The following is a 27,832-nucleotide window of genomic DNA, read 5'->3' as shown; positions in this document are numbered from 1 at the left end:
AAACCTAGCAAATAAATAACCAAAAAGATGCCTGCAAAGGACTAGTTTTCCAATATTTGATTCATTCAACTGATCACATGAAGAATTCAGGGATAATTTGCATTTCTTACGATCATAAAACAAAATAGATCTCCCAAAGAAATATATATCCCAGCACAGCAAGTATGGAAACATAAAGGAAGAGCATTTGTTGATCAGTATACCTACTAATATACAAATACTAAGGTCTAAGAACAAAACTCAAAACTACTGTATCAAGTTTTTTATAAGTAGAATCAATACAGAGAAATGCTCTTGCTACTTCTACAATTAAATACACATCTGAGCTAATAAAATAGAGCAGGACATAAATCTAACAAATATATAAGGAAAAAAGATTAACAATCCAAACCACTGAATGTCAATCCATAGATGAACTTTATAGTTTTATCATTTAACTAGCAATTTCCTCTAGGAAAGAATATTGCCAGATTTAGAATTCAAGATACAATAAAAGAGTGAAGAATTCCAAATACCACAATCAACCTTTCATTCTACCATTTGTCCACTAGAATCCGTCAAGTTCTACCGTGTTTCCCTGAAAATAACACATGTCCAGATAATAAGCACAATCGGGCTTTTCAGTACATGCGATAATATAAGCCACCCCCACAAAATAAGGCCCCCACCAACTACTTACACGCATGCACAGCCAGTCCTGCCATTTTCCTTTGGTTGCTTGCTGCGCAACCAAAATGAGTTGAGGTGGTGAGGATGGAGGGGGGAAGGGAGGATGGAGGAAATGCCCTCCCCTCCCTGTTCTTTGCACTGGCCAAGTGACCCAAAACCTCCCACCCCACCCCAATGGCAACAGCAGCCTGGCTGCTTCCCTTCCCCACCATCTCTTTATCGAGAGCGGTGGCAGGTGGGGCAGGAGAGAAGCAAGACGCGTCTCTTCTCCCACCCCTCGCCAGGCATGGCAGGGTTCCTGCCCCTTGCTTAGTCACCCACCCCCTTTAGGGATACAATTTGGGGGTGGCAGGTGGGGCGGGCAAAAAGCAGGATGTGTGTCCAGGGAAACACACTGTAAAAGAAAACCTTCTCGCGAGTTCGAGACTCTGTCTTATTTTCGGAAAAACACAGTACCATATCATTTGAAGCCTCAAACGCTATAGAGCACTGTACACCAAGACCACTAGATACACAAACAGTTTTTTCCCCGAAAGCCATCACTCTGCTAAACAAATAATTTCCTCAAATTGTCAAACTATACACTAAAGCTGCATTACTATTGCTATTGGTCTTCTCATCGTCCCTGTCGCCATCTCCTCCCACTTGTGACTGCCTGACTGTAACTTTGTTGCTTATATCCTTGCAATTTATATTGAGATTGTTTCCTAGTATGATTTGATTGCTTATTGTACCATATGACTGTCACTGGGTGTTGTGCCTTGTGATTCTTGATGAGTGTATCTTGTCTTTTTATGTACACTGAGAGCATATGCACCAAAGACAAATTCCTTGTGTGTCCAATCACACTTGGCCAATAAAGAATTCAATTCAATTCAATTCAATTCAATTCAATTCTATTCTATTCTATTCTATTCTATTCTATTCAGAAGCCAGTGAGAATGATGCTTTTGAGAATTCTCAAATGATACAAAAATGCCAAGATTTGCACAAGAATCTCTAATCATAAGTGCCTGTTTTTCTGGCCAAGTGCTATACCAGGTTTTAAGTAAGTGCAAAGGGCACATAAAGACTTTAAAATCGAGGTGAAGTCTAAGAATAGAAGGAAAGAAAGGTGGAAATGCAGAGACATTAAAAGATCTTGCAGCATCAGGGGTTATACATAAGGGACAGTGTCAGCTTTCAATGCCTCTGAAATTTGACAGCAGAATCTTGAGGGCATACATTTGTTCCTCTTTGCTTCAACAGTACAGTCCACAAAATCTGAACCCTTTCCCCTAATATTAAATTTTTTACCAACTTTTAGACAGGTTTTTTGGAGTCAGTCATAATTTCAAGCAGTCATTAAGCAAGGACTACCTGTACATGCATCTAATATTTGGATGACCAAATTAATGCTAATTCTTTTTGCATGGGCAAAGAGATACGCTATCAGAATGCCACTGTACACAGCACAGCCATAATAAATTTCAGAAATCACTTAAGAACCGTTTATAAAGACGATAATGGTTGCATTTTGGGCTGCTCCTAATGCAGAATTTAATATGGCCAAGAACACAATTTGCCATTCAATATGGAAAGCAATTTACTAGCTAACAAACACATTTAAAATTTTATCCTTAATACAGACAAGGCAAGTAACAAATTAGTTGTAAAAATCTTTCATGGAATTCTGGCTTCAAGCAAACAATTGCCACTATAGTTAACAGCAGTTTTTTCTCCTGCTCCAGTTTCTGGAGTCAATGCTGCCCAAGCCAAAAAGAATATAAGCAGCATTGCAGTTTAATCATTTTTTAATTAACACTCAAGTATATTATAACTTGCTTTATTCTTATTAAAGAAAGTGTGATGGGCTATGACTAATACAGACTTGTTTTTGCTAATGAGGCACAATGATTTAATACCGAAGGAGCGTAATGCAATTACATCAGCAAAATCTAACAACTATGCCTCACATACACTACTTACAGGTACTAACTTCTATTCATTAAGGAGCCCAAGACATTTTAACACTGGCATATCTCGTTTCATTGCACTTCGCTTTATTGCGCTTCAGAGATACTTTTTTTTTCCAAATTGAAGGTTTGTGGCAGACCAGCATGGAACAAGTCTGTTGGCACCATTTTTTCAACAGCATTTGCTCACTTCATGGCTCTGTGTCACGTTACCATATTTTGATAATTCTTGCAGTACTTCAACTTTTTTCATTATTACTGATCAGCTGATGATTAGTATTTTTAGCAATGAAATATATTAATTAAGATATGTGTTTCTTTCAGATATAATACTATTAGACACTTCACAGATGATAATATAGTGTAAATGTAACTTTTGTATCCACTGGGAAACCAAAAATAATTATGTGGCTCACTTTATTGTGAAATTGGCTTTATTTTAAGAACATAGAATCATAGGATCAGAAGAGACTTCAGAGGTCTTCTAATCCAACCCCTTACTCAAGGCAGACATCTTATAAAGGTAGTCCTCCACTTACAACCACTATTGAGCCCAAAATTTCTATTGCTAAGTAAAACATTTGTTAAGTGAGTTTTGCCCCACTCTATTTTTCTTGCCACAGTTGTTAAGTAAATCATTGCAGTTGGTAAATTAAGTAACATGATTATTAAGTGAACTGGTTTCCCCATTGACATTGCTTGTCAGAAGCTTGCAAAAGGTAACCACATGATCCTGGGTTACTGGGTTACTGCAATTGTTATAAATATGAACCAGTTGCCAAGCATCTGAATTTTGAATATGTGACCATGAGGATGCTACAATGGTCATAAGTGTGAAAAATAGTCATAAGTCCTTTTTTTCAGTGACGCTGTAACTTTGAACAATCACTAAATGAACTGTTGTAAGTTGAGAAGTAGCTGTACTATCCTAGTCAAATGACTGTCCAGTCTATTTTTGAAAACTTCCCATGATAGTGATTATCTGGAAATAAAGCTCCAGTATCTCCAAAGTAAGTAAGTAAGTAAGTAAGTAAGTAAGTAAGTAAGTAAGTAAGTTAGTAAGTTAGTAAGTTAGTAAGTAAATAAGTAAATAAATAAATAAATAAATAAATAAATAAATAAATAAAGTAAAAAGTAAGTAAAGTAAGGGACGCGGTGGCTTAGCGGGTAAGACGCTGAGCTTGTCGATCGAAAGGTTGGCAGTTCAGTGGTTCGAATCCCTAGTGCTGAGTAACGGGGTGAGCTCCCGTTACTTGTCCCAGCTTCTGCCAACCTAGCAGTTCTAAAGCACGTAAAAAAATGCAAGTAGAAAAATAAAGACCACCTTTGCTGGGAAGGTAACAGCATTCCGTGCACCTTTGGCATTGAGTCATGCTGGCCACATGATCAGAGACGTCTTCGGGCAGCGCTGGCTCTTCGGCTTTGAAATGGAGATGAGCACCGCCCCCTAGAGTTGGGAACGACTAGCACATATTTGTGAGGGGAACCTTTACCTTTTTATCTCCAAAGTATGCCTATATATAAAAGTAAATCTTCCCACTGTATTGTTTTACAGCAAGGCACCAAAGGAAAAGCTATACAATTCTTTGCAAGATACTTACCGTATATACTCGAGTATAAGCCGAGTTTTTCAGCACGTTTTTTGTGCTGAAAAACGTCCCCTCGGCTTATACTCGAGTTTTTTTTTTTCTTCTTTTTTTCACATTATACCGGATGGCGCAAACTTGGCGGGCTTTTGCATTAGCGCGGGGAAGCCCTGCCGGTGCAGTGAGAGGGCGGGGCGGGGGAGCCACCAGCCTTCTCGGCTGAGGGAGGGAGGGTTTCCCCGACCGGTAGCTGCCTCATTTCCCACCCTCGGCTTATACTCGAGTCCCCAGTTTACCCCAGTTTTTTGGGGTAAAATTGGGGACCTCGGCTTATACTCGGATCGGCTTATATTCGAGTATATACGGTACTTCAACGACAGTGTATAAAACTCTATGTAATCTTTTAAAAAGTAATATAGGAAATAAAAAAAATCGTATTCTGATTATTATTAACACTGGAAGTTTCTCATTCTAGCCTGATGAGCAACTTCATTGCTGAAATCATAAACATTTTAGGACACTTAAGATCCTTATGTTAGAAATTACAAAGACTGTGATTTAAACTGCATTATGTGTCCAGCAGACCAACAGGAATTGTAAATATTTTTTCAAGAAAAGCATTTTGGAGATAACATAGGACCTCTAATAATAGCCAACATTCTCCCTTTCTGGGAGCTTACAAAAATGTTATCTTCAAGGCAGATGAATTTCACATGGGTGAGTAATCAAAAATACATGCTGAGTATCCAAAATACAATTACAAGATCACAGGGAAGGGTGGCCATTGGAACTACAGAACCGGGTTTCAAATACCTTTGGGGAGGTCTGTCGTAACTTCAGAGGGTTCCTAAATGATCTGTTATAAGTCAAGGATTACCTTTACTTAGGTATTGACCCTATGTTTCATTCAGAAGCCCAACATAGTATACACTATTCCCTGGTCCTAATTTTCCCCACCACAGGAAGTATATGAGGTAGGTTAGAATGAAACAAAGTGACTGACACAAAGTCATCCAATTTGATCTTAAAAACTGGGCAAATTCATGTAGGCATATTCAAATTTAGCAGGCTATTTCTTTAAAAAAATATGGAGAAAATAAAATAAAATAAAAAGAGTCTAAAGAAAGGATTGTGAAAAATATGTCTGCTTCAAATATTTTTACTTATGTCTCTAAACTTCAGCATTAAAATTAGATGAGAGGTAAGTATAAATGAAAACCATTACTTTTAAGATACCAACATCTGTTCATTTGAACTGATGTGCTCATCACAGATTAAAATTCTACAGCACTTTATTAAAAAGAATGTGGCTTGCAGCTGTAGTTTCCTTTCTTCCTGAAGTGGTAATACATTATGACTGTTACTGACCATTCCAGTAAAACTTCTGATTAATCCTGAGTCTTTTACAAGAATCAAAGAATGCAATGTAATATAAGAGAAGTAACTCTTCAGGATCATGTTGTCATTTTAATATTAGTTGGAAAATTTACCCTGTGTCATATATTTAGTTTTAGATATTTTGAAAGGGACTGTGGAGATTGGGTTTCTATTTTTCCTGTAAATAATTTGTATTTTTTTATCCAAGGAAAGTATATTATTATTTTAACACTGACATTGTAATTTAAAACAAGGTGAGTGCAAAGTTGCACATTTATATATTAAGTAAAGCATGAAGCTTACAAGGCATGCTTTGTGGGATTGTCCACAACAAACTTTCACAATTGCAAACATGCCCAACAATGCCAAAGACTCTATATTTATTCAAGATCCTTCCCCCTCTTAAGGCTAAAGGAATACTGTTATCTCAATGGAGTAATTTAAGTCGCTATTACAATCACTAGCATCTGATGTAATAGAAAGTTGACAGTGTACATGGGTATTACGGTAACTTTAAAGCTATAAAAAGCTAGTAAAATGATTGCTAATACTTTTCCTCTGGCACTAAATTCAAATTCTTTAAACAGAATGATTTATAACAGGAGTCTCTCAAAATTAATCCAGGCAAAGAAGAAAATTGCCTAAATGTGCTATTGCAGTGACCTGTGAATAAAATGCTAGACATAGATCTAGTATGCTGAATTCAGGTCCCTGTTTTAGTTATTAATTTTGTTTGAAAATTAAATGCCACTATGTCTCATTTATAATTTTCTCATATGTGCTTCCCTTGAGCCTAACAAAACATATAAAATACCTTAATTAGGAACTTGTTACCACGGTCTTTCCAAAATAACTCCTTTAACCTTTTTCTTTTAAATACAGCCAAGTGATATTGCCTATACTTATGTCTATCCCTTTTCACCAAGCCAGAATCCTATTCACTTTTAAGCAGCAGAACTAAAACATTCTCCAAACAGGATTCAGTTCAATAACAAAGGAACAGTATAGAAAAATCCTTCCTTTTTCAAATCTTTAAACAGAACTACTTAGGAATCCTGACTGAAGCCTCCTTTTCTACCAAATTTTAATTCAGAAAGTAGTATTAAAAATATGAAATATCAAAGTGCACACAACAATCCACAAAGGACCAGTCTCTTTGAAGTTCCATAAATGATCAGTGTGTCTTTTTTGAAACAGCCTATTCAGAGGTCGACCGTTTGCAGCATTCCATGGTCATGTGATCAAAATTCAGATGCTAGGCAACTGATTCATACTTATGACGGTTGCAATGTCCCAAGTTCATGTGAATCACTTTTGCGATCCTCTGATAAACCAAGTCAATTGGGAAACCACATTCACTTAACAACTGTGTGACTAATTTAAGAACTGCAGTGATTCGCTTAACAATGGTGGCAAGAAAAGCTGTAAAATGGGGCAAAACTCACTTAACAAATTTCCCATTTAATGACATAAATTTTGGGCTCAATTGTGGTCGTACATTGAGGACTACCTGTACTTAAAAGCATACAATTAAAGAGAGATCCCCTTATTAAAATGGAACACAAAAATTTTTGTAGAAAAAAGGTGCAACTAAATACCGTATTTTTCGGAGTATAAGACACACATTTTCCCCCCTAAAAAAGGTGAAAATTTGGGTGCGTCTTATACACCAAATGTAGCCTTGCCCACCCGCCAGCCCCCACCCTTTGGCCTCTGCCTCCCAGCTATTTACCTCCTTGCATCAAACAATAAATAGCTCTTTTCAGCTTCAGCACAGCCTGTTTAGCACAAGCAGCTGATTGTCGGTTGGATCAGTGTCCCGACCCTCAGCTGTTTCAAGCTGCAGGGATTACCATTGCCTATTGCCGCACAGGCCTCTGCTGTTTGCTGCAAGGAGGAGGCAAATTGCTGGGAGGCAGATTTTTTTTCTTGTGCTAATCAGGCTGTGCTGAAAATGAAAATGAAACTAAAGCAGGCTGTTTGCTGCAAGGAGGCAAATTGCTGGGAGGCAGAGGCAAATTTTTTTTTCTTGTTTTCCTCCCCAAAAAAGGTAGGTGCGTATAGTTTGGAGCATCTTATACTCCAAAAAATACAGTAATCTTCTCTTTCCTCTTATTTTTATTACCTTGTTGCAACCAAACATCATTTCAGTTTTTCATACTTCATTTCAAGTGCTTGATTTGTTACTAGCACTGGGCATGCCAATATTTATCTTCTATTCTTGAGTTTTATGTATTTTTTTTAGGAAAGCTTTTTTCTAGATATCACATATCAAACCAGGAAGGATGAGCAATAGTTTGCTGATTGTTCTTGAAGACAAATAGGATTATTTCCTCCCATATGCTCTTCCTCTCCAAACATAATACTCCATACTGACTCCCCTTATAAATAATTTTTCCTTATCAACAGAAACCCTTCTCTTTATCCATCCATTCATCCATCCATCCCTCCCTCTGACCTTTTTTTCCAGTGTGTTCAAATACAATAATTTAAGTATAAACAAGATGAGAAGGAAAGTTTCCACTTTCAGACTTCTAAGCAATTTTCCAGAAAAAGTAGTCTTGGTAAGAAAATATATGCATATACAAATACAATGAATCAAATATTGATAACACTTAGGAGCAATATTTCCTTTATCTAAGCACATTCATTGGGCACACTCTTCGGAAGGGCCTCTGGACTTTTATGTGATGAGGTAGCAAATAAAATAAGAAGAAATCAAGAAAAATGTTAAAAGTCTATACTTTTTCATGAAGATAATGCAGCTCAGAATAGAAGGCTGAAAATTCTAAAGTATATTTTTTTAATTTGCAATCAATCCAGGAAATGTTTATAGTTGAATAGGTTAAAATATAATAAGCTACCTTTTGAATACCGTTCTGTCTCTCACATATATTATTATAGGCATGCGAAAACAGACAATTTAGCACCAAATAAAGATTTTTAACAAGAGCTCACAGTTCAAGCACAAAAAGTAGCATAGAACTGTCTGTAGCAAAAATGCAGCAGTGCTGGAAAATCAATAGTCTTGACTTTTGAATACAAATCTATTTGTTTCTCCAGAAGTACTCCCAACTGGCAATAGGTTTCAAATAACAGAAATAAAGTACATAGGGGTAGTTTATCAATAGCACTTGATTTGCAGCAGATTTCAACATTACTAATTTCACCCCAAGTGCTCGTTAGTTAGGTATATGATTCAGCTCCTATGGGATGAGGTGGAACAGGATCAGTAGTTTAGAAGGAAAAAGTCTACGTGAATTTTTAGGTCCTTTCAATGCTATCTCAACTTTCTTAAAATAAGGAGGAAGAAACGTTGATGAAGATTAGTCTGTAAAGTCAAAAATCACCCATATTTCTGGATGTTTTAAGGTAATTATTATAATCACAAAACTATAAAATATTACTTTAAACTCAAAAAGCATGATACATTCTAATTGGCAAATTAGAAAAACAAAGTGATAACCAAAAGCCAACATAGGTTTGTCAAAAACAGATCATGCCAGACTAATCTTATTGCATTCTTTGACAAAGTGACAAAATTAGTGGACCAGAGGAATGCTGTCGATATAATTTACTTGGACTTCAGTAAAGCATTTGATAAAGTAGACCATAACCTACCACTACATAAAGTAGAAAAATGTGGGTTAGACAGCACCACCACCAGATGGATTCGTAACTGGCTGACCAACCGCACTCAACGTGTAGTCCTCAATGAAACTGCATCCACATGGAGTGAAGTATGCAGTAGAGTTCCCCAAGGCTCTGTTTTAAGCCCAGTACTCTTCAACATCTTCATCAATGACTTGGACGAGGGGATAGATGGGGAACTCATCAAATTTGCAGATGACACCAAGCTGGCAGTAATAGTCAACACTCCAGAAGAAAGGCTCAAGATACAGAAGGATCTTGACAGACTTGAACATTGGGCACTAACAAAATGAAATTCAACAGTGAAAAAAGTAAGGTTCTACATTTAGGCAAAAAAACCAAAATGCACAGGTACCGTATATGTGGCACCTTGCTCAATAGTAGTAACTGTGAGAGGGATCTTGGAGTCCTAGTGGACAACCATTTAGATATGAGCCAGCAGTGTGCAGCAGCTGCCAAAAAAGCCAACACAGTTCTGGGCTGCATAAACAGAGGGATAGAATCAAGATCACATGAAGTGTTAATACCACTTTATAATGCCTTAGTAAGGCCACACTTGGAATACTGCATTCAGTTTTGGTTGCCACAATGTAAAAAGGATGTTGAGACTCTAGAAAGAGTGCAGAGAAGAGCAACAAAGATGATTAGGGGACTGGAAGCTAAAACATATGAAGAACGGCTGCAGGAACTCAGTATGTCTAGTTTAATGAAAAGAAAGACTAGGGGAGACATGATAGCAGTGTTCCAATATCTTAGGGGTTGCTACGAAGAAGAGGGAGTCAAACTATTCTCCAAAGCACCTGAGGGCAGAACAAGAAGCAATGGGTGGAAACTGATCAGGAAAAGTTTCCTGACAGAACAATTAATCAGTGGAACAACTTGCCTGCAGAAGTTGTGAATGCTCCAACACTGGACATTTTTAAGAAATTTGTCTGAAATGGTGTAGGGTTTCCTGCCTGGGCAGGAGGTTGGACTAGAAGACCTTCAAGGTCCCTTCCAACTCTGTTATTATTATTATAATTGGCTTTCACTAGCCTAAAATATCTTCTAGATCAGGAATGTCAAACTCAATTTCATTGCGGGCCACATCAGGATTCTGTTTGACCTTGGGGGGAGGGAGCGGGTGGGGGGCATGGTCAGCTCGATGACATTCATGTCGGCATTACCTGTGGTGGCCCAAGCACTCTGCCAGTGAAAACGGATTCCCGAGCTCCGTTTTTGGCTGCAATGGCCTCCTGCAATCCCCTGCCAGCAAAAAGAGCTCGGGGAGGGGAGGGTGCACATTTCCAGCTGCAACCCTCTGCCAGCGGAAATGGAGCTCAGGGGGCCGTGTGCGGCCCGCCTGAGCTCCATTTTTGCTGACAGAAGCATCGTGGGTGGTCCTTCGCTGTTTCCAGAGCAGCCAAATCTAAGCATCCCATGGGCCAGATCCAGCCCCCAGGCCTTGAATTAAGACACCCCTGCTCTAGATGTGTTGGACTATTTCTTCCAAATGCCTTGAATTAAAATAAAAACTGGTTTAATTAAGAATATTATAGCTCTTAAAAGAGTGTTAATTAAGCTCAAATTACAACTTCCAAAATAAAAAATGAATTCAGACTTTATTGGACTCCGTTATGTTTCTATAGTAAAGAACTATCAAAAACAGCATTTCATTAGAGATGTAATAAGGATAGTGCTTCTTTAAAACATACGTTTCTATAATGTCCTAAACTTACCAAACCTTTGGGAGGGGGAGTGAAACTTATGTAATTATGATTGCGTGACAAAAAGCTAATTTTTTCAGAAAATAATATTCTTTTGGACTATTGTCTATACTTGGTACATAGAATGTGACAATCAGACCGCATAATGGATTCTCCATGCCCTTACTATGGTTAAAGGCTGATACTGCAGCATTGGAAAGATAAACGTGCGGCTCCATGACTGCCTATAGAGCAGGGGTCGGTGGACCAGCACAGGGTTGCAGCATGCCAGAAATCGGTCCATGCAAACAAGCATAACCCCATCTGTGGGATGCAGGCAACACATGAAACCATACCTCCTCTGGTCCATGGAAAAACCTCTCTCCACTTTTGGTGCCCAAAAGGTTGAGGGCACTGCTATAGAGGTAGACTATATATAAACTATATATTACTATATATGTAATGAAATAAGGGATTCATTTCTACAAAATACAACTGGTTAAAAAAAGTGATTATATAAATGTAATAGAAATATATATGTATTCGAATATTTGCATTAGACAAATATGCATAGAATCCGAATTGTTTATTTTTATGACTTTTTTTCTTTGTCACATTTCTTCTTTTTTATTAAAGCACTTTTAATGTGTTCTGTTTTTCTTCTCTTTGACCTAGTATTTTGCTCTTTTTTACTAATTAAAAGGCAATAGAATATAAATTAAAATTTCATTGTGTGCTTTGAACAAAATTTTCTTTTGGACCTAGGATTTCATAAAACCCAATACTGTACTTTAATTATTTAGACTTAATTGTTATAGTAATGCTCCCAACATAGCTTTACTGCCTGTCAAGTGTTAAGCTAACGTAAGAAGCTTGAAGATTTAATTCTACTAAACCAGTCTCTACTAACATGACTTTGCAGCACCATACACAAAGTCAAGCTATGGATTTTTAATGACTGTTACAAAATGTAGAATCCATTTTTAATTGTAAAAATAGAACAAAAAGAATAAGAAAGATCCTGCAGAAGCTAAAGCCCAGTTTTGATCCAGCCAAACTCCCCAGTTAATGTTACATACCAGAGTATAAATGTAGAGATTTTTTACAAAAATCTTCATTACTACTGAACTCTTGGGACCTTGGCATTGTACAAATAGATCTTGTACAATCGCTGCCATTTTAACTTGGTATTTTATTTATTTATTTATTAATCAAATTTCTAGACCGCCCTTCTCCCGAAGGACTCAGGGCGGTGTACAGCCATATTAAAATACATAGATAAACAATGAATTTAAAATAATTTTAAAATGAAATATTTAACCGGCCAATTGAACTAAAGATAATAAAACCAATTAAAATCAGTATAAAATTTAAAATTTAAAAGCTAAAAAATCTAATCCAGTCCAGCGCACCTGAATAAGTGTGTTTTAAGTTCACGACGGAAGGTTCTAAGGTCCGAGAGTTGGCGAAGTCCTGGGGAGCTCGTTCCAGAGGCGGAGCCCCGCAGAGAAGGCCCTTCCTGGGTGTCGCCAGACGACACTGCCTAGCTGACGGCACCCTGAGGAGTCCCTCTCTGTGAGAGCGCACGGGTCGGTGAGAGGTATTCGGTAGCAGAAGGCGGTCCCGTAAATAGCCCGGCCCTATGCCATGGAGCACTTTAAAGGTGATCACCAACACCTTGAAGCGCACCCGGAAGGCCACAGGTAGCCAGTGCAGTCTGCGCAGGATAGGTGTCACCCGGGAGCCATGAGGGGCTCCTTCTATCACCAGCAGCCGCATTCTGGACTAACTGCAGTCTCCGGATGCCCTTCAAGGGGAGCCCCATGTAGAGAGCATTGCAGTAATCTAGACGAGACGTCACGAGGGCGTGAGTGACCGTGCATAGGGCATCCCGGTCTAGAAAGGGGCGCAACTGGCGCACCAGGCGAACCTGGTAAAAAGCTCTCCTGGAGACGGCCGCCAAATGATCTTCAAAGGACAGCCGTTCATCCAGGAGGACGCCCAAGTTGCGCACCCTCTCCATTGGGGCCAATGACTCGCCCCCAACAGTCAGCTGCGGCTGCAGCCGACTGTACTGGGATGCCGGCATCCACAGCCACTCTGTCTTGGAGGGATTGAGCCTGAGCCTGTTTCTCCCCATCCAGACCCGTACGGCTTCCAGACACCGGGACAGCACTTCGATAGCTTCATTGGGGTGGCCCGGTGTGGAAAAGTACAGTTGGGTGTCATCAGCATACAGCTGGTACCTCACACCGAAGCCACTGATGATCTCACCCAGCGGCTTCATATAGATGTTGAACAAGAGGGGCGAGAGAATCGACCCCTGCGGCACCCCACAAGTGAGGTGCCTCGGAGCCGACCTCTGCCCCCCCGTCAACACCGTCTGCGGCCGATCGGAGAGATAGGAGGAGAACCACCGATAAACGGTGCCTCCCACTCCCAATCCCTCCAACCGGCGCAGCAGGATACCATGGTCGATGGTATCAAAAGCCGCTGAGAGGTCTAATAGGACCAGGGCAGAGGAACAACCCCTATCCCTGGCCCTCCAGAGATCATCCACCAACGCGACCAAAGCCGTCTCAGTGCTGTAACCGGGCCGGAAACCGGACTGGAACAGGTCTAGATAGACAGTTTCATCCAGGTGTAAGGAAAACTGATATGCCACCATACTCTCTACAACCTTCGCCGTAAAGCGAAGGTTGGAGACTGGACGATAGTTACTTAAAACAGCCGGGTCCAAGGCAGGCTTCTTGAGGAGGGGTCTCACCACCGCCTCTTTCAAGGCGGCCGGGAAGACTCCCTCCACCAAGGAAGCACTCGTAATTGCCTGGAGCCAGCCTCGTGTCACCTCCTGGGTGGCCAGCACCAACCAGGAGGGGCACGGGTCCAGTAAACATGTGGTGGCATTCAACCTACCCAACAACCTGTCCATGTCCTCGGGAGCCACAGGGTCAAACTCATCCCATAAAATATCACCAAGACCACCCTCGGACGCCTCCCCTGAGTCACTGCAATTTCGGTCCAGACCGTCCCGAAGCTGAACGATTTTATCGTATAGATAACCGTTAAACTCCTCAGCACGTCCCTGCAACGGGTCATCCCGCTCCCCCTGGTGAAGGAGGGAACGAGTCACCCGAGACAGGGCGGCTGGGCGGTTATCTGCCGACGCAATGAGGGAGGAGGCGTAGCAACGCCTCGCATCCCTCAATGCCACTAGGTAAGTCCTAGTATAGGACTTCACTAGTGTCCGATCAGCCTCGGAACAGCTAGACCTCCAAGAACTCTCCAGGCGTCTTCTCTGGCTTATACATCTCAAGTTTAGCTTGCAAGTTTAAGCCTTAAACAAAGCAAACAAGCTAATCCTACAGAAATAAAATAAGTCTCCACATTGTCTGTGGGTTTGTGCCTTTTTACTCAAAAGAGGGAATCCATTAAGTGACCCTATGCATTATCCTGGTTTTAAATTTTTATAAGCCAATTTAGAATGTTGGCTGTTATTCCAACATATCACATAATATTTTTCCAAATAAAAGTCCACAAGGCTAAGGTGTTTATGTAGATAATGTCTTTTTTCCCCCCATGTCATTTCCTGAAGTTTTCTAGTTAAAAAAATGCATATGAAATTTAGGTCTCATTTAAGAGAAGCAAGTTAAAATATTTCTGCACTGATGAACTTTAAAAATAGCACAGGTCTGAACAAAAGTATGGGAAATATTAATAAATTATGTGTCCCTGCAGGCAGTCTATAATGCATGTATCCTGAAAGGTCAGTTCTCACCATGACTATGATTACAATATGTGCTAGATTCCTACTGTAGCTTATTAGTTGTACTTGCTTTTGTTTTTAACTTTTATATTCAGCAGAGTATGAAATGAATTTATCTTTCCTTTAATTTCCACCTTAGATTACCTAGTGCAACAAAATTCTAATTTCTCTGATATTATTCAGCTCAACTTTATTTTAAGATGAACAATGTTCAAGAATAGATCTAAAGCAAGTTTCTAATAAATGGTCAAATTAATAGTTCTTTTCCTAGTAACTGGCAAAATGAATAGATTTAGTAAATAAACTATTTATGGACAGGTACTACTAATTTAGGAGCAAGAATGAAGATACTTGAATATACATTTTCCATTTGCTTTTTTCATAATCTGACTATTCTTCAGACTATAACTGAACTATTTTGAAAATATTCATAAGGGTTATGAATATTTCAGATGTTTCCCACCAGTTTAAAAACTAATTTATTTTTATTTTATTTTATTTTATTTATTAAATTTTTATACCGCCCTTCTCCTGAAGGACTCAGGGCGGTTTACAGCCATAATAAAACAACAGCAAAATACACATAAAAACATGATTAAAAAACTTATTATACAAATGGCCGAATTAAAACAATTAAAAATAAAACCCCAATTTATAAAATATTAAAACGTTAAAACTAATTAAAATCCTATACCAGTCCTGCGCGAACAAATAGGTCTTCAACTCTCGGTGGAAAGTCCGAAGGTCCGGCAATTGTCGAAGACCGGGGGAAGTTCGTTCCAAAGGGTGGGAGCCCCCACAGAGAAGGCCCTCCCCCTGGGGGCCGCCAGCCGACATTGCTTGGCGGACGGCACCCTAAGGAGTCCCTCTCTGTGCGAGCGTACAGGTCGGTGGGAGGTATTCGGTAACAGCAGGCCCGTAAGTACCCTGGCCCTAAGCCATGGAGCGCTTTAAAGGTGGTCACCAACACCTTGAAGTGCACCCGAAAGACCACAGGTAGCCAGTGCAGACTGCGCAGGAGAGGTGTTACATGGGAGCAACGTGTGGCTCCCACTATCACCCGCGCAGCTGCGTTCTGAACCAACTGGAGCCTCCGGGTACTCTTCAAGGGGAGCCCCATGTAGAGAGCATTACAGTAGTCCAAACGAGAGGTAACCAGAGCATGAGTGACCGTGCATAAGGCATCCCGGTCGAGGAAGGGGCGCAACTGGCGAACCAGGCGAACCTGGTAGAAAGCCCTCCTGGCGACGGTCATCAGATGATCTTCGAAAGACAACCGTCCATCCAGGAGGACGCCCAACTAATGAATTTTACTCCTCCACAATGACTAAACTTCTTTAGACTGAAGTAATAAATATGAAAATGATGCTTCTATAGGTCCACAGTAATGTATGGAGACTGCAGAAACATAAACAATAAAAATAATTTTAAGAAAAATGATGGGAAATTGCCAGTGACTATATTAAAAAAATACATCAGTACATGCAATTCATCCAGGACTTTGGAGTTTCTACCTCCTGCTATTCATTCTCAACTCCGCAAAAACTCTAGAAAGAGTGCAGACAAGAACAACAAAGATGATTAGGGGACTCGAGGATAAAACATATAAAGAACGGTTGCTAGAACTGGATATGTCTAGTCTTATGAAAAGAAAGACTAGGGGAGACATGATAGCAGTGTTCCAATATCTCAGGGGCTGCCACAAAGAAGAAGGAGTCAAACTATTCTCCAAAGCACCTGAGGGTAGAGCAAGAAGCAATGGGTGGAAACTAATCAAGGAGAAAAGCAACTTAGAACTAAGGAGAAATTTCCTGACAGAACAATTAATCAGTGGAACAACTTGCCTCCAGAAGTTGTAAATGCTCCAACATTGGAAGTTTTTAAGAAGAGATTAGATAACCATTTGTCTGAAGTGGTGTAGGGTTTCCTGCCTAAGCTGGGGGTTGGACTAGAAGACCTCCAAGGTCCCTTCCAACTCTGTTATTCTGTTCTGTTCTGTTCTGTTCTGTTCTGTTCTGTTCTGTTCTATTCTATTCTATTCTATTCTATTCTATTCTAAAAAGGATACTGTCACACGAGAGCTGTACAGGTAGTCTCAACTTAAAAACATTTGTTTAGTGACCATTTACAGTTACAACAATGATGAAAAAAAGTGACTTACTATCAGTCCTTGCACTTAAGATCATCAGAGCTTCCTCATAGTCACATGATTGCAATTTGAGTTCCTTGGCAACCAGCATGTGTTTACGACAGTTACAGCATCCCAGAGTCACATGATCACCATTTGCGATCTCCCAGGCCAGCTTCTGACAAGCAAAACCAATGGGGGAAACCAGATTCGCTCAACAACTATGTGATTTACTTAACAACCACAGCAAAAAAGGTCATAAAATTGGGCGCAATCACATGACTCATTTAACAACTGTTATATAAAGTACAGAAAAAGAGTAAACGGAAGAAAACAAAATGACAAAAAAGCATTTAGTTAAAGTCTAACTAAATCTAGTTTACACTAATACCATACACTATGCCTCTCTTGTTAGTTTGTATCCTTCTCCTTGTTTTCATCTTATCCATACACCAATTTGTTCTTTAAACTTCTTGTCTGGTCTGTCTGAGGGTGTCATCAAAAAAGCCACTTTCTAAGTCTTTCTTTTTTCTCAAAGCATTCATTCTTCCTCCATGTATTTGTTTTGCCACTGTTAAACAATAACCAACAATAATAATAAACAATAATCCTTGTTTACTGTGCCTATATGGGGAAACATCTCAATGTATTTCTTACACAGCAGTCACTCACTTTTGAATTCAGTTCAGCATCCTTTTATTCTTGACCCTATTCCTTTGATCTATCACACACATTTCAAAACTAACCCACTCCCCAATGCATTCAACGTTTAAGTTTCTTTTGACATACTCAATTCTCACATCTAATGAAGTAGGAATAAGCAAGCTGTTACACACAGTCATTTGCTCTTCTTTTCAGAAGCACTTTTTTTATATACCTGAACACAAATATCCACTACTATTCTAACAGCATTTGGATGTCTTAAAATGTCTCTCTCCATTTTTCCCATTCTTAATCAGCATTCTATCAAGATATACCAATGAATTTACTTACTCTGTTTTTACTACTTATATATAACTTGCAAACATTCATTCTATTTTCCCCATCAAACACAGCTGTCTTGTCTTTTGACAGCTTAATTTTCAGATCCATATTCCTCTATGCATCATACAATCTAATGTTCACTGCAAATAATTCAGATTGTCTGCCCACAACACATCATCTACATGCAAAGGTAGAAATTGACTTCTCCAATCAACCAACGTAATTCTAACATAACCCCAGGCTTTCCTTATACATTTATCCATAAATATATTAAAGAAACAAGGGAATATCATGCACCATTGTATTAGTTCTTAAGCCGTATTGAACTTTTCACTTAACATTTCTATTTGTTCTCAAATATTTTACTTCCATCATATAGTGCTATTAACATATTCAATAATTAACCTCTAGATTCATACAAACTTTCCAAAATATGAGCCTATTTGCTTTATCATATGATTTATCTAAATCAACAAATATATAATAAGTTTCTTTTTCACGTGCATACATTTCTCATTCTGGTTTAAAAATAAACCCTGAAAAAGAGCCAGGTTATGTTTAATAAATTCACCAAAGAAAGAAAGAAAATTATATCTGGAGAAGAACTAGCTGTACTGGACCACCACATACCTTGGCCAACAGATCTTAATGGGAGGTGATACAATAAAGGAAATTGAATGGCATGTTAAATGTAGTTGGCAGGCATTCAGCAAGCTAAGCCTAAATTTCAAGAACAATCTCTCCCAATGCCTGAAAAGTTTTCAATCAGTGTGGGCTAACTATTCTAACATGTCAGAGAAACATAGACGCTAACCTCAGAATCAGTACAAAAGCTATGAGTGGCGCAAAGAGCCATGGAAAGATACATGCTTGGCATCGTAAGAAAAGATAGAACAATCTGCACAGGGATTAGACAGGAAATGAAAGTATACAATATCAAGAGAGTAAAAGAATTGAAATGGAAATGGGCTGGTCAAATAGCAAGAAGAACTGATGACAGGTGGACCATGGCAGTCATAGAATGGATCCCACTTGATAAAAAGTGTTGACAAGAGACCTAAAACAAGATGGATCGAGAACATCAGCAAGTATTGCAGGCCCAATTGGCAAAAGAAAGCTCAAAACATGCAGAAGAGGCATTCATCCTGCAGTGGACAAATGACTAGAATGACAATGAATGAAGGCATTTCTCATCAATCCAGCAAACAGCAAAAAGTAGTTCACATAACCCCACCTTGGCATAATACACTGCACCATACACCAGAATGTTTGTCATTGTCACCTCTTGTATTTTTCAAGTCAGAATTCTGACAACCCTTTTCCTTGCATTTTTAAAAAAGTTATCCCACTTCCAGCCTCTTTTTTTTATTGATCTTGCTACATTTTTCTTTCTATAGGATATGGCTGTCATATCTAGGCTGAACAATTTGGACATTATCTCTTCTGGCAGAATAATCAAAGGCAGCTTTTAGTTTTTGTATGAAATTGACAAGAGTTGTCCATTAGAGAATCATTACTGTCCCTAATAGGAATTGCCATTTTGGCAGCTTCATCTCTCAAGACTGTAAGGATAAATCACGCCTGAGTGCAATCTGTGGAAAACTTGCTCTTAAGGAAAAGTATAGCTGAGTGATGAAAATCTTGCATCTGTTTGGGGATATGTCATAGTAGACAGGTAATGAGCCCACAGAGTGAAGTAACACGATTAGAGGAGTAGAAATGGCAGGAAACACACCCATGGCAACTACATTTGATTGCTGAGCTTGCTCAAATAGCAGCATCATTTGGGTAGCGGCAATAGTCCATTAATTCATCTGTGCATCTTTGAGACTGAAATAAAATACTGGTAAACTTTCAGCACTCAGCTGTACTCCCAGACTGCCATGGAATCAGTCACAAACAGGCAGCAAGGTAGCTTCCCTTGTAAGGGAAATTGAAGATTTGCTGAGATTGTCAAGCTCTTGACAGCTGATCCAAAAGCAAGATTTTCACAAAGGCTTCTTCAATAGATTTATTGTTACAGAAATCTTTGCAAATGGATACCTTTGCTTTAGTGCTCAATTTATTTCTAAGTTTGGTAGGGCTGAGATTTCTTCTTCCTCTTGTTAAAAACCTTCCGATGGACGAAGCAGCTGGCTGCCCTGTTTTCTGACAATAGAAGAATATACAGGTGTTCCTAGCTGATAATATTTTCAGCCATCCTCTTTTCCAGATGTTAATAAGACCACCAAAGGGTCCAATAATCACTATCCCTGGGAAAGGCTTTTTGTAAGCCCACCGAGTATGACTGAATTGCATCAATGTTTTAGATGTTCAGGGATACAGTCAAGATACAGGATAATACAAAAATGTAACATTAAGGAAAATATCATTGGAAAGATGGAAGGAATTAAAGTTTCCTTTGGCAACCCCCCCCCCCAGATAACATACAGGTAGTCCTCCACTTACAACCATTTGTTTAGTGACCATTCAAAGTTACAACAGCACTGAAAAATGTGACTTATGGTCATTTTTCATAGTTACCACCTTTGCAGCATCCCCATGATCATGCAATCAAAATTCAGGTGCTTGGCAACTCCTTCATATTTATGACCTCTGTTGTGTCCCAGGGTCATGTGATCCCCTTTTGTGATCTTCTGACAAGCAAAGTCAATGAGGAAACCAGATTCACTTAACAACCAGATTACTAATTTATCAACCACAGGGCAAAACTCACTTAAACATCTCACAACAACAGAAATTTTGGGCTCAATTGTGGTCATAAATCGAGGACTACCTGTATCTAAATGATATAACAGAGGACACCTGATACATGGGATAGCAAAGCTTCAACAGGGATAAAAGTATTCTGCCCCACACACACACACAAACCCCAATTAGAAAATGCACAAGAGATTATGCACATCAAGGTGTACTACTTATCCAGTGGAAGAGTTTTCTTTAAGAGGAGTGGTGAACTGGGTACTACCACAGTGATTACAAAATGCCATTAAAAACTGACATTCAGAAGCATGAACAAAGTTAAATATGAGTAAACTAGTAAAAAATGAGTAATGTGAGGGGAGCAAACTGAAGAAGCACTGATATATTGCATTCAGCAGTTAACATAACCTTTCACCTCCCAACTGAGGAAAGTGCAGAAGCATATCTTCAGATGTCATTTAAAACAAAACAGAACAGAGGCCATCCAAACTTTCCTCAGTGGTGAGTTCCATAATCTGAGTAATGTTTACCATACTTTCCTGAAAACTGTTTTATTTAAGGTGCTTTCACAATCAAAGCAAGTATTTGAAAATGAATTTTTCTTAATAATTGTAACTATACTACAGGCATTTTCTTGCAGATTAGCACCTATAAACCCTATATCAAACCTTATACTTAAATTACTTTTCCATGTTATTTATCCTTGTCTCAACCCATACCCTGAACTAAGTATGCTTAAAAACCTTTAAATTCTCTTATAAGAAGAAATGAATACACTGACAACTTATTCACAGGTTTCTTTCATATACATCTGAGTTCCTGTTCTTATCGCTGCATGATCTTCTCCACAGAGTTAATCGGGATAAAGGTGAAAGGACAAGGACCAATGAAAAGAAGATGGCTCTGCATTCAATCCCTTAAAATATGAATGCAGTGAAGTGGAAAAGAGGTTGGGTTTTTTCCCTTAGCACCACTTTAAAGCAAACTTGCCCCAGTCAAACTTAAATATATACAATCCTACTACAAAATATAGCAAAAACTGCATCCTCCTCAACCACTAAAACCAAATTAGAAGCACTAATTGTAATACCTAGCAATAATCTTTGGGAATGATAAATTTCTACCTGCACTATTTTTTGAAATTGCCAATAAATTTATCCATTAATACAGAGACTGTGCGTCATTTAAATAAAGGTTTTATTACTTTATAGTCATTTCTATAGTTTTGCTTTCCATTGGAAGTATATGACAGGTAGTCCTTTGAGTTACAACCACAACTGAGCCCAAAATTTCTGTTGCTAAGTGAAACATTTGTTAAATGAGTTTTGCCCTATTTTACAACCTTTCTTGCCAGTTAAGTGAATCATTGCAGTTGTTAAAATAGTAACATGGTTCTTAAGTGAATCTGGCTTCTCCATTGACTTTGTTTGTCAGAAGATTGCATAAGGTGGTTACCAGTTGCAAAGTATCTTAATTTTGATCATGTGACCATGGGGATGCTGCAAGTTTTAAACATGAGAAATGGTCATAAGTCAGTTTTTCAGTGTTTTATAACTTTGAATGGTCACTAAATGAACTATTGTAAGTCGAGGACTAATTGTATCTGCTTAAGAAATTTCAATTTCTGCCTGGTTATTTTGTTTATCAAAACACCTCATTTACCTGGGTAACCTTCAGTGGATAATAAAGGAACAAGAATATAAAATTGTTAAAATAAAAACATTGCAAATAGATTTCTCTTTCCTATATGCTTTAGAAATCAGAGTAAATGTGGCTCAATTCTTATTTCAATAGCTCTTTGTAAATTAAAATCCAACACATTTAGGACTCTAGTTTTAATGAGGTAGCAGAGCTGACATATAATTCTACATTCAAAGCACAATTCCTACTGTCTATAATTTTTTTTGAATAAATAATAGATCAAAGGAGTTTCGTTTTGATAGCCTACAAATGCCATGGAGCATGCTGGGAAGAATAAACCCTTTATGACATTACAGAATTCTGCTACTAAATATATTACAATTAGTCAGATTTATTACTGAGTTACTTTAAATATATTTTCTCACAACCAGTAAGACATTGAAAAATCCTCTATTCAAATAGCTTCAATTTTCTTGTTACTAAAATTATTTACAGGTAGTCCCCAGCTGAGCCCAACATTTCCACTGCTAAAACAAGATAATTGTTAAGTGAGTTTTGCTCAATTTTACCTTTCCTCCCAGTTGCTCAGTGAATCACAGCTGTTTTAATTGAAACTGGCTTTCCCTCTTGACTTTCCCCAGAAATCACCTGGGGAAGTTACAAATGGTGATCACATGACTCTGGGCAGTGTAACTTTCACAAATACATATCAAGTTGCCAAGTATCTGAATTTTGATCACATGACCATTGGGATGCTGCAAATGTCATTAAGTGTGAAAACTGATCATAAGTCCTTTTTTCAGTTTATTGTAACTTTGAACACACACTAAACGAATGTTGTAAAGTCAAGGACTCTGTATTAGTAAAATTTTAAGAACGTATCTCATGTATAATGATGAAAGGCCTTTATATATCTCTGCATGCCATGTGGTTTCTTGTGCTCAAATTAATTTCAGAAATTAATCAGTTCAGATCCTAATCCAAAGGAAAATCAGTGATACTGCAAGATGAGCAGCTGCCCATTGACAGACATTCCCATCTCATCTTGATTTCTCCTCCCCTTTTGAGATTAAGGTGCTGCCTCACACAATGACCTGTTGTGTCTTTTTTTTATCTCAAAAAGCAAACACAGCAAGAAAACATAAAGAGGTGCGGTGATGTTTAGTTGCTGTTTCTAGAACTGGACTACTGGATAGCTGGAAGGAACACAATCCAACTCAAGAAGAGGAAGGTGAGGGGATTTGTAAGGTGCGATGCAGTATTGTTGCTAAATAATTGAAATGGTGACTGCACAAAAGGAGTCAAAGACACTGCTATGTCATTTCTCTCATATATCTCAAGGATATTTTCTCAAAAGTAAATAAAAAGTAAAATAAAAAGTAATTCCTTCCCACTTGCTGGAATGGAATGCTTAAATAAAATGCCCAGAGGATGTAGGATATACCTGACACTATTTGGATATTTATTAAGAGGTGTGTGTGTATGTGTGTGTGTGTGTGCGTGTGTGTGTGTCTATATATGTTTTCTGAGGTTTTCGCGGGTGTTTGTATGTAGGTCTTTGGTTATTCGGGTTTTCTCCCGTGTAAAATTGGAAGTGTCTTGGCGACGTTTCGACGAAATCCCATTCGTCATCATCAGGCTAGGTGTTTACAGCTTAGTGCTTCTAGGAGAAAAGTGTGATCGCAGCTGTTTCTTCCTTTTAACTGCTAGTGGGGGTTTGAACTGATTGGGTGGGAGCTTGGCTGTGCTCTGATTGGATGGTGGGGTTGGCTGTGCTCCGATTGGATGGGGTGTGTTCTGTTTGGGGATTGCTTGTGCTCCCCAAACAGAACACACCCCCATCCAATCAGAGCACGGCCAACCCCACCATCCAATCAGAGCACAGCCAAACCCCCAACCAATCTGAACACACCTCCACCCAATCAGAACACAGCCAAGCTCTTAACCAATCAGTTCAAACCGCCCACTAGCAGTTAAAAGGAAGAAACAGCTGCCATCACACATTTCTCCTAGAAGCACTAAGCTGTAAACACCTAGCCTGATGATGACGAATGGGATTTCATTGAAACGTCACCAAGACACTTCCAATTTTACACGGGAGAAAACCCGAATAACCAAAGACCTACATACATATACATACATACATACATACATACATACATACATATAAACCAAGCCTCTTCCTGAATATGTGGATTATGCCCATCTTTCTATTGGAATAGGAAGGAATTGAGAAATGTTCACGTTTGGTTCTGATTAAGTACTGCTGGCTATGTTGTCCATAATCGGAATTGTAGCTAATCGTGAATACAGTTGGTTGAAAGTTCATTTGAAATTTATTAAAGTACACTAGCTCAGACTACACAAGAAGCTGTGTGTCTTTTCTTTAACAAGAAGATAAATATACATTCCCTATCCCCTATTCTTCTCTGTGAGATGGGAGAGGAGAGAGGAAGGAAGAACATGGAAGCACAAAATGAAACTACTTAAATTCACATCTTGCTAAAATTAAGTTTAGTATAACACAAATTTAAAAATGAATATCACCTAGTAAGCTGCATGGCAACAAGCAATTGAGAATATATCATATAAAATTAAAGAAGTAACAATTATAGGTAGGTAAAGCCTCTGGATTATAGAGCCAAATTCTCTGTTTGCTATTTTGATCTGTCCTGAGCTTTGATCTGTCCTGAGCAAGCTCCCTTGCTATTGTATTTGCAATGGCAAACTATACTTGAGCCACAATATAAGGCAGATTTTGCTATATACAAAGTAGTTCTAATTCACTTGGTTATTGCAATAAAAACCCACTTGCACAGTATTGCTGCAGTTTAGCAGCCATATAAATTATCTTAAATAAAAAATAAAAATAAAATAAATATGTCATAAGAGCTAACATGCAGACTGTAAGTTTGTAGAGATTCTCAGTCATCCAGGTCATGGTTGTCCCAAAGGTGCTTTTTCAGGAGGCAACTAGACTTTCTTGTTTTTTTTCTTTTGAAAACATTTCACTTCTCATCCAAGAAGCTTCTTCAGCTCTGACAGGATTGTAAAGAACGGAAGGATTTATATTCTTTGCAGACAGTTGTTATTTTGCGCAGTAGTGCTCCACAGGTGACCCTGAACATAGATAAACCTCCAAGTGCTTCAATGACCAGTCTAAAAGGATGCAAATTAACAGCTGTCTGCAAGGAATATAAATCCTTCCATTCCCCACCATCCTGTCAGAGCTGAAGAAGCTTCTTGGATGAGAAGTGAAATGTTTTCAAAAGAAAAAACAAGAAAGTCTAGTTGCCTCCTGAAAAAGCACCTTTGGGACATGAAGACTGTAAGTATAATATCACTTCCAAAAGCAATGTATTTTATCCAAGATTCTCTTAAAACTCTAAGATTCTAAAGCTGTAAAAATCTACAGCCCTTCCAATTTCTGTAGTACTATTAATTGAATCGGATTTTGATTAAACATATAATAAAAACAATATGGTGTTCAATATACAGCTAATCAAATAAAGCAATGAGGTTTGTCAGAAATGCACACTCCTTGACATACATTCACTGATTATTCTCCATCCAGATAATTTTCCAAACAGTAAATTATCATATTATTAAGTAAATATATTTATTATTTAAAAGACAAAGTACAACTACTTAAATCTATCTTAACTGCATTCATGATTTGTTTATTAGCATGCACTGTAGCAATTTAACAAATTTTCAAGATTAAAGAAATCCCATGGTTAAAAAAACTTGGTGACTTCACTAAGGACAAGGTGTATACCCCAATTTATTTTGTTCCAAATAAAAGCTTCTGCTAGAGATCATTACCCGGTCTTTCATCCGCCAACTCTGAGCCAGTGATTTGGAGCCCTCAATTTTCTCACAGTGCCTCTTCTTCATAAAGGCCAAAGGCAAATTCCAGTCCGTCATGTCTGACTCATCTTCTTCCCCCAGGCCCAGGAGGGGTGACTGCAGCATATCAGACTCCATCAAGAAAAGTAGAGCTCAGCGTAACCAGTAGAGGAAGAATCACTACTCCAAGGAAATGTTTTAAGAGAAGTAACTAGATAACAAGACACTATGTTAGTTGTTTAGCTTTATGTTTTATAAGATGCTTTTTTTCAAAATAGATGCATGAATGTTACTGTTAAACTGTATGACAATGTTCTTAGTACAGCAGCTGGGAAATTCCTGTGCAGAACGGGTAATCTCAGGGAGTAATATAATCACTATACAAGGGAAAATTATCTAGTAGTCAATGATCTATTGTCTAGATGAAACAATGATCACAGATGTGCACATGGATCTTTTTTATCCCTCTTCAGAAACAGGATAGTATCTCAATATTCAAGAGATATAGGGTGATCACAGATAACTCTTTTTATTGAAAAAAAAAGTTCCTGCCCACAATACAATGATTTAGTTTAGGAGAAGACTATCAGACAATGCACACTTGAAATGAAGTTTGATATGATCGGTCTAAAAGTATTTTAGATAGAAAACATGGCTTTCTATGTAGCTCTGTAGCAGAGCACTTGGATCAGAGCTAAGGTAGAAAAGCTGCAGTGATACCACACTTGGCTCTCTTGCTGAGAATAAAGAGGATGCCTTGCCCTACGCACTGTAGAGAAATCGCAGGAAAAGCTGAAGTTGAGAAATCAGGGCTATCCAAGTTGGGAGTCGGATAAATTTATGGCTTCTCAAGCAACTGTGGCAGTGCAGTTCAACATATACTCTCGTTTAAGACAAAGATGCCTTTTCTTAATTTTTGATGGGATGTCAGAATATACTGTGAATATTCAGTGAGTCGATCTGGATTCAGACGTGAAGAATCTGGGCGAGGGATTCTTTGCACGGCACTGCTGCAAAGGAGAGGCTTGCACTTTGATCTCCCGCTTTAAGGCAAAAGTAGCCAACGGGATAAGGATGAATTCGGAAAGAAAGGAACGATTTGGCCGGAGGCACCTCTCTCTGTTCCAGGTTTGACTGTATCTGTTCTCGGAAAGCAGCTCGCCGCCGACAAGATCACCCCTCGGGGATCACTCCGGACCAAGCGATGAGATAAGACTCTCCCTCCTGGGCCCGTTTCCGACAGCGTGCAGCCAGAGGGGAGTAATCGTCCTACCCCCGCGGAGGTGCTTGCTTTTTGCGCGGCTGCAGCGACGGGCGCCCAATTCGACCCATTATGTTCCCCGACTCGGGCAGCTGCTGGTTCCTCTTCACGGAGAAGTTCCCCAAGTAGCGGGGTTTGGGAAGCTTGAAGGAAACTGTTCCGGAGAGCCAAATTCTCCTCAGCACCACACCAAGGAGGCAGCCATATTGCCGAGGACCAGAATGCATCGCAGCGACGGGCCTTCAGACGGCTCAAATCGAGTGAAACGCGTTCCGTACGGGCTAATTCAAAAGTGGGAGGGGTAAGAAGGGCCGAGTGTGAACAGGTTGCCTAGTAACCTGCTTGACTCCGTGGCTTTCAGCTGCAAGTGTGCGGGACGCCCGAAAAGGTTGCCTTTTTTCTCTCTCCTTGAATGGTGGTGGTCATCCGGAAATTAGGCCAGATGAAGAATTTCTGGAGTTTGAAACCTACTCCATGTTTTTAAGAAAGAAAAAAGAAGGAAAGTTCCTTAAAAGAGAAAAACAATAGTTGAATACACTGTCTTTCCAATATATTTTGCCTCATACTATATTAATTT

General features: G+C 38.9%; 1 protein-coding gene across 1 annotated transcript in view; it reads right to left on the bottom strand.

The window, feature by feature from the left end:
- RPTOR (regulatory associated protein of MTOR complex 1) overlaps positions 1-27,471 on the bottom strand; it is a 478,109-nt gene extending 450,638 nt beyond the window's left edge. The window contains exon 1 of the mRNA XM_058165601.1: positions 25,971-27,471. Within this exon, the coding sequence (XP_058021584.1) occupies positions 25,971-26,132 (162 nt within the window). The 5' untranslated portion in view covers positions 26,133-27,471. The remainder of the gene's footprint in view (positions 1-25,970) is intronic.
- Positions 27,472-27,832: the final 361 nt, after the last annotated feature.

Source organism: Ahaetulla prasina, chromosome 2, assembly GCF_028640845.1.
Source record: "Ahaetulla prasina isolate Xishuangbanna chromosome 2, ASM2864084v1, whole genome shotgun sequence".
Classification (NCBI taxonomy): Eukaryota; Metazoa; Chordata; class Lepidosauria; order Squamata; family Colubridae; genus Ahaetulla; species Ahaetulla prasina.
The sequence above is the reverse complement of the archived record's forward strand: the minus strand, read 5'-3'. Positions and strand labels throughout refer to the sequence as shown.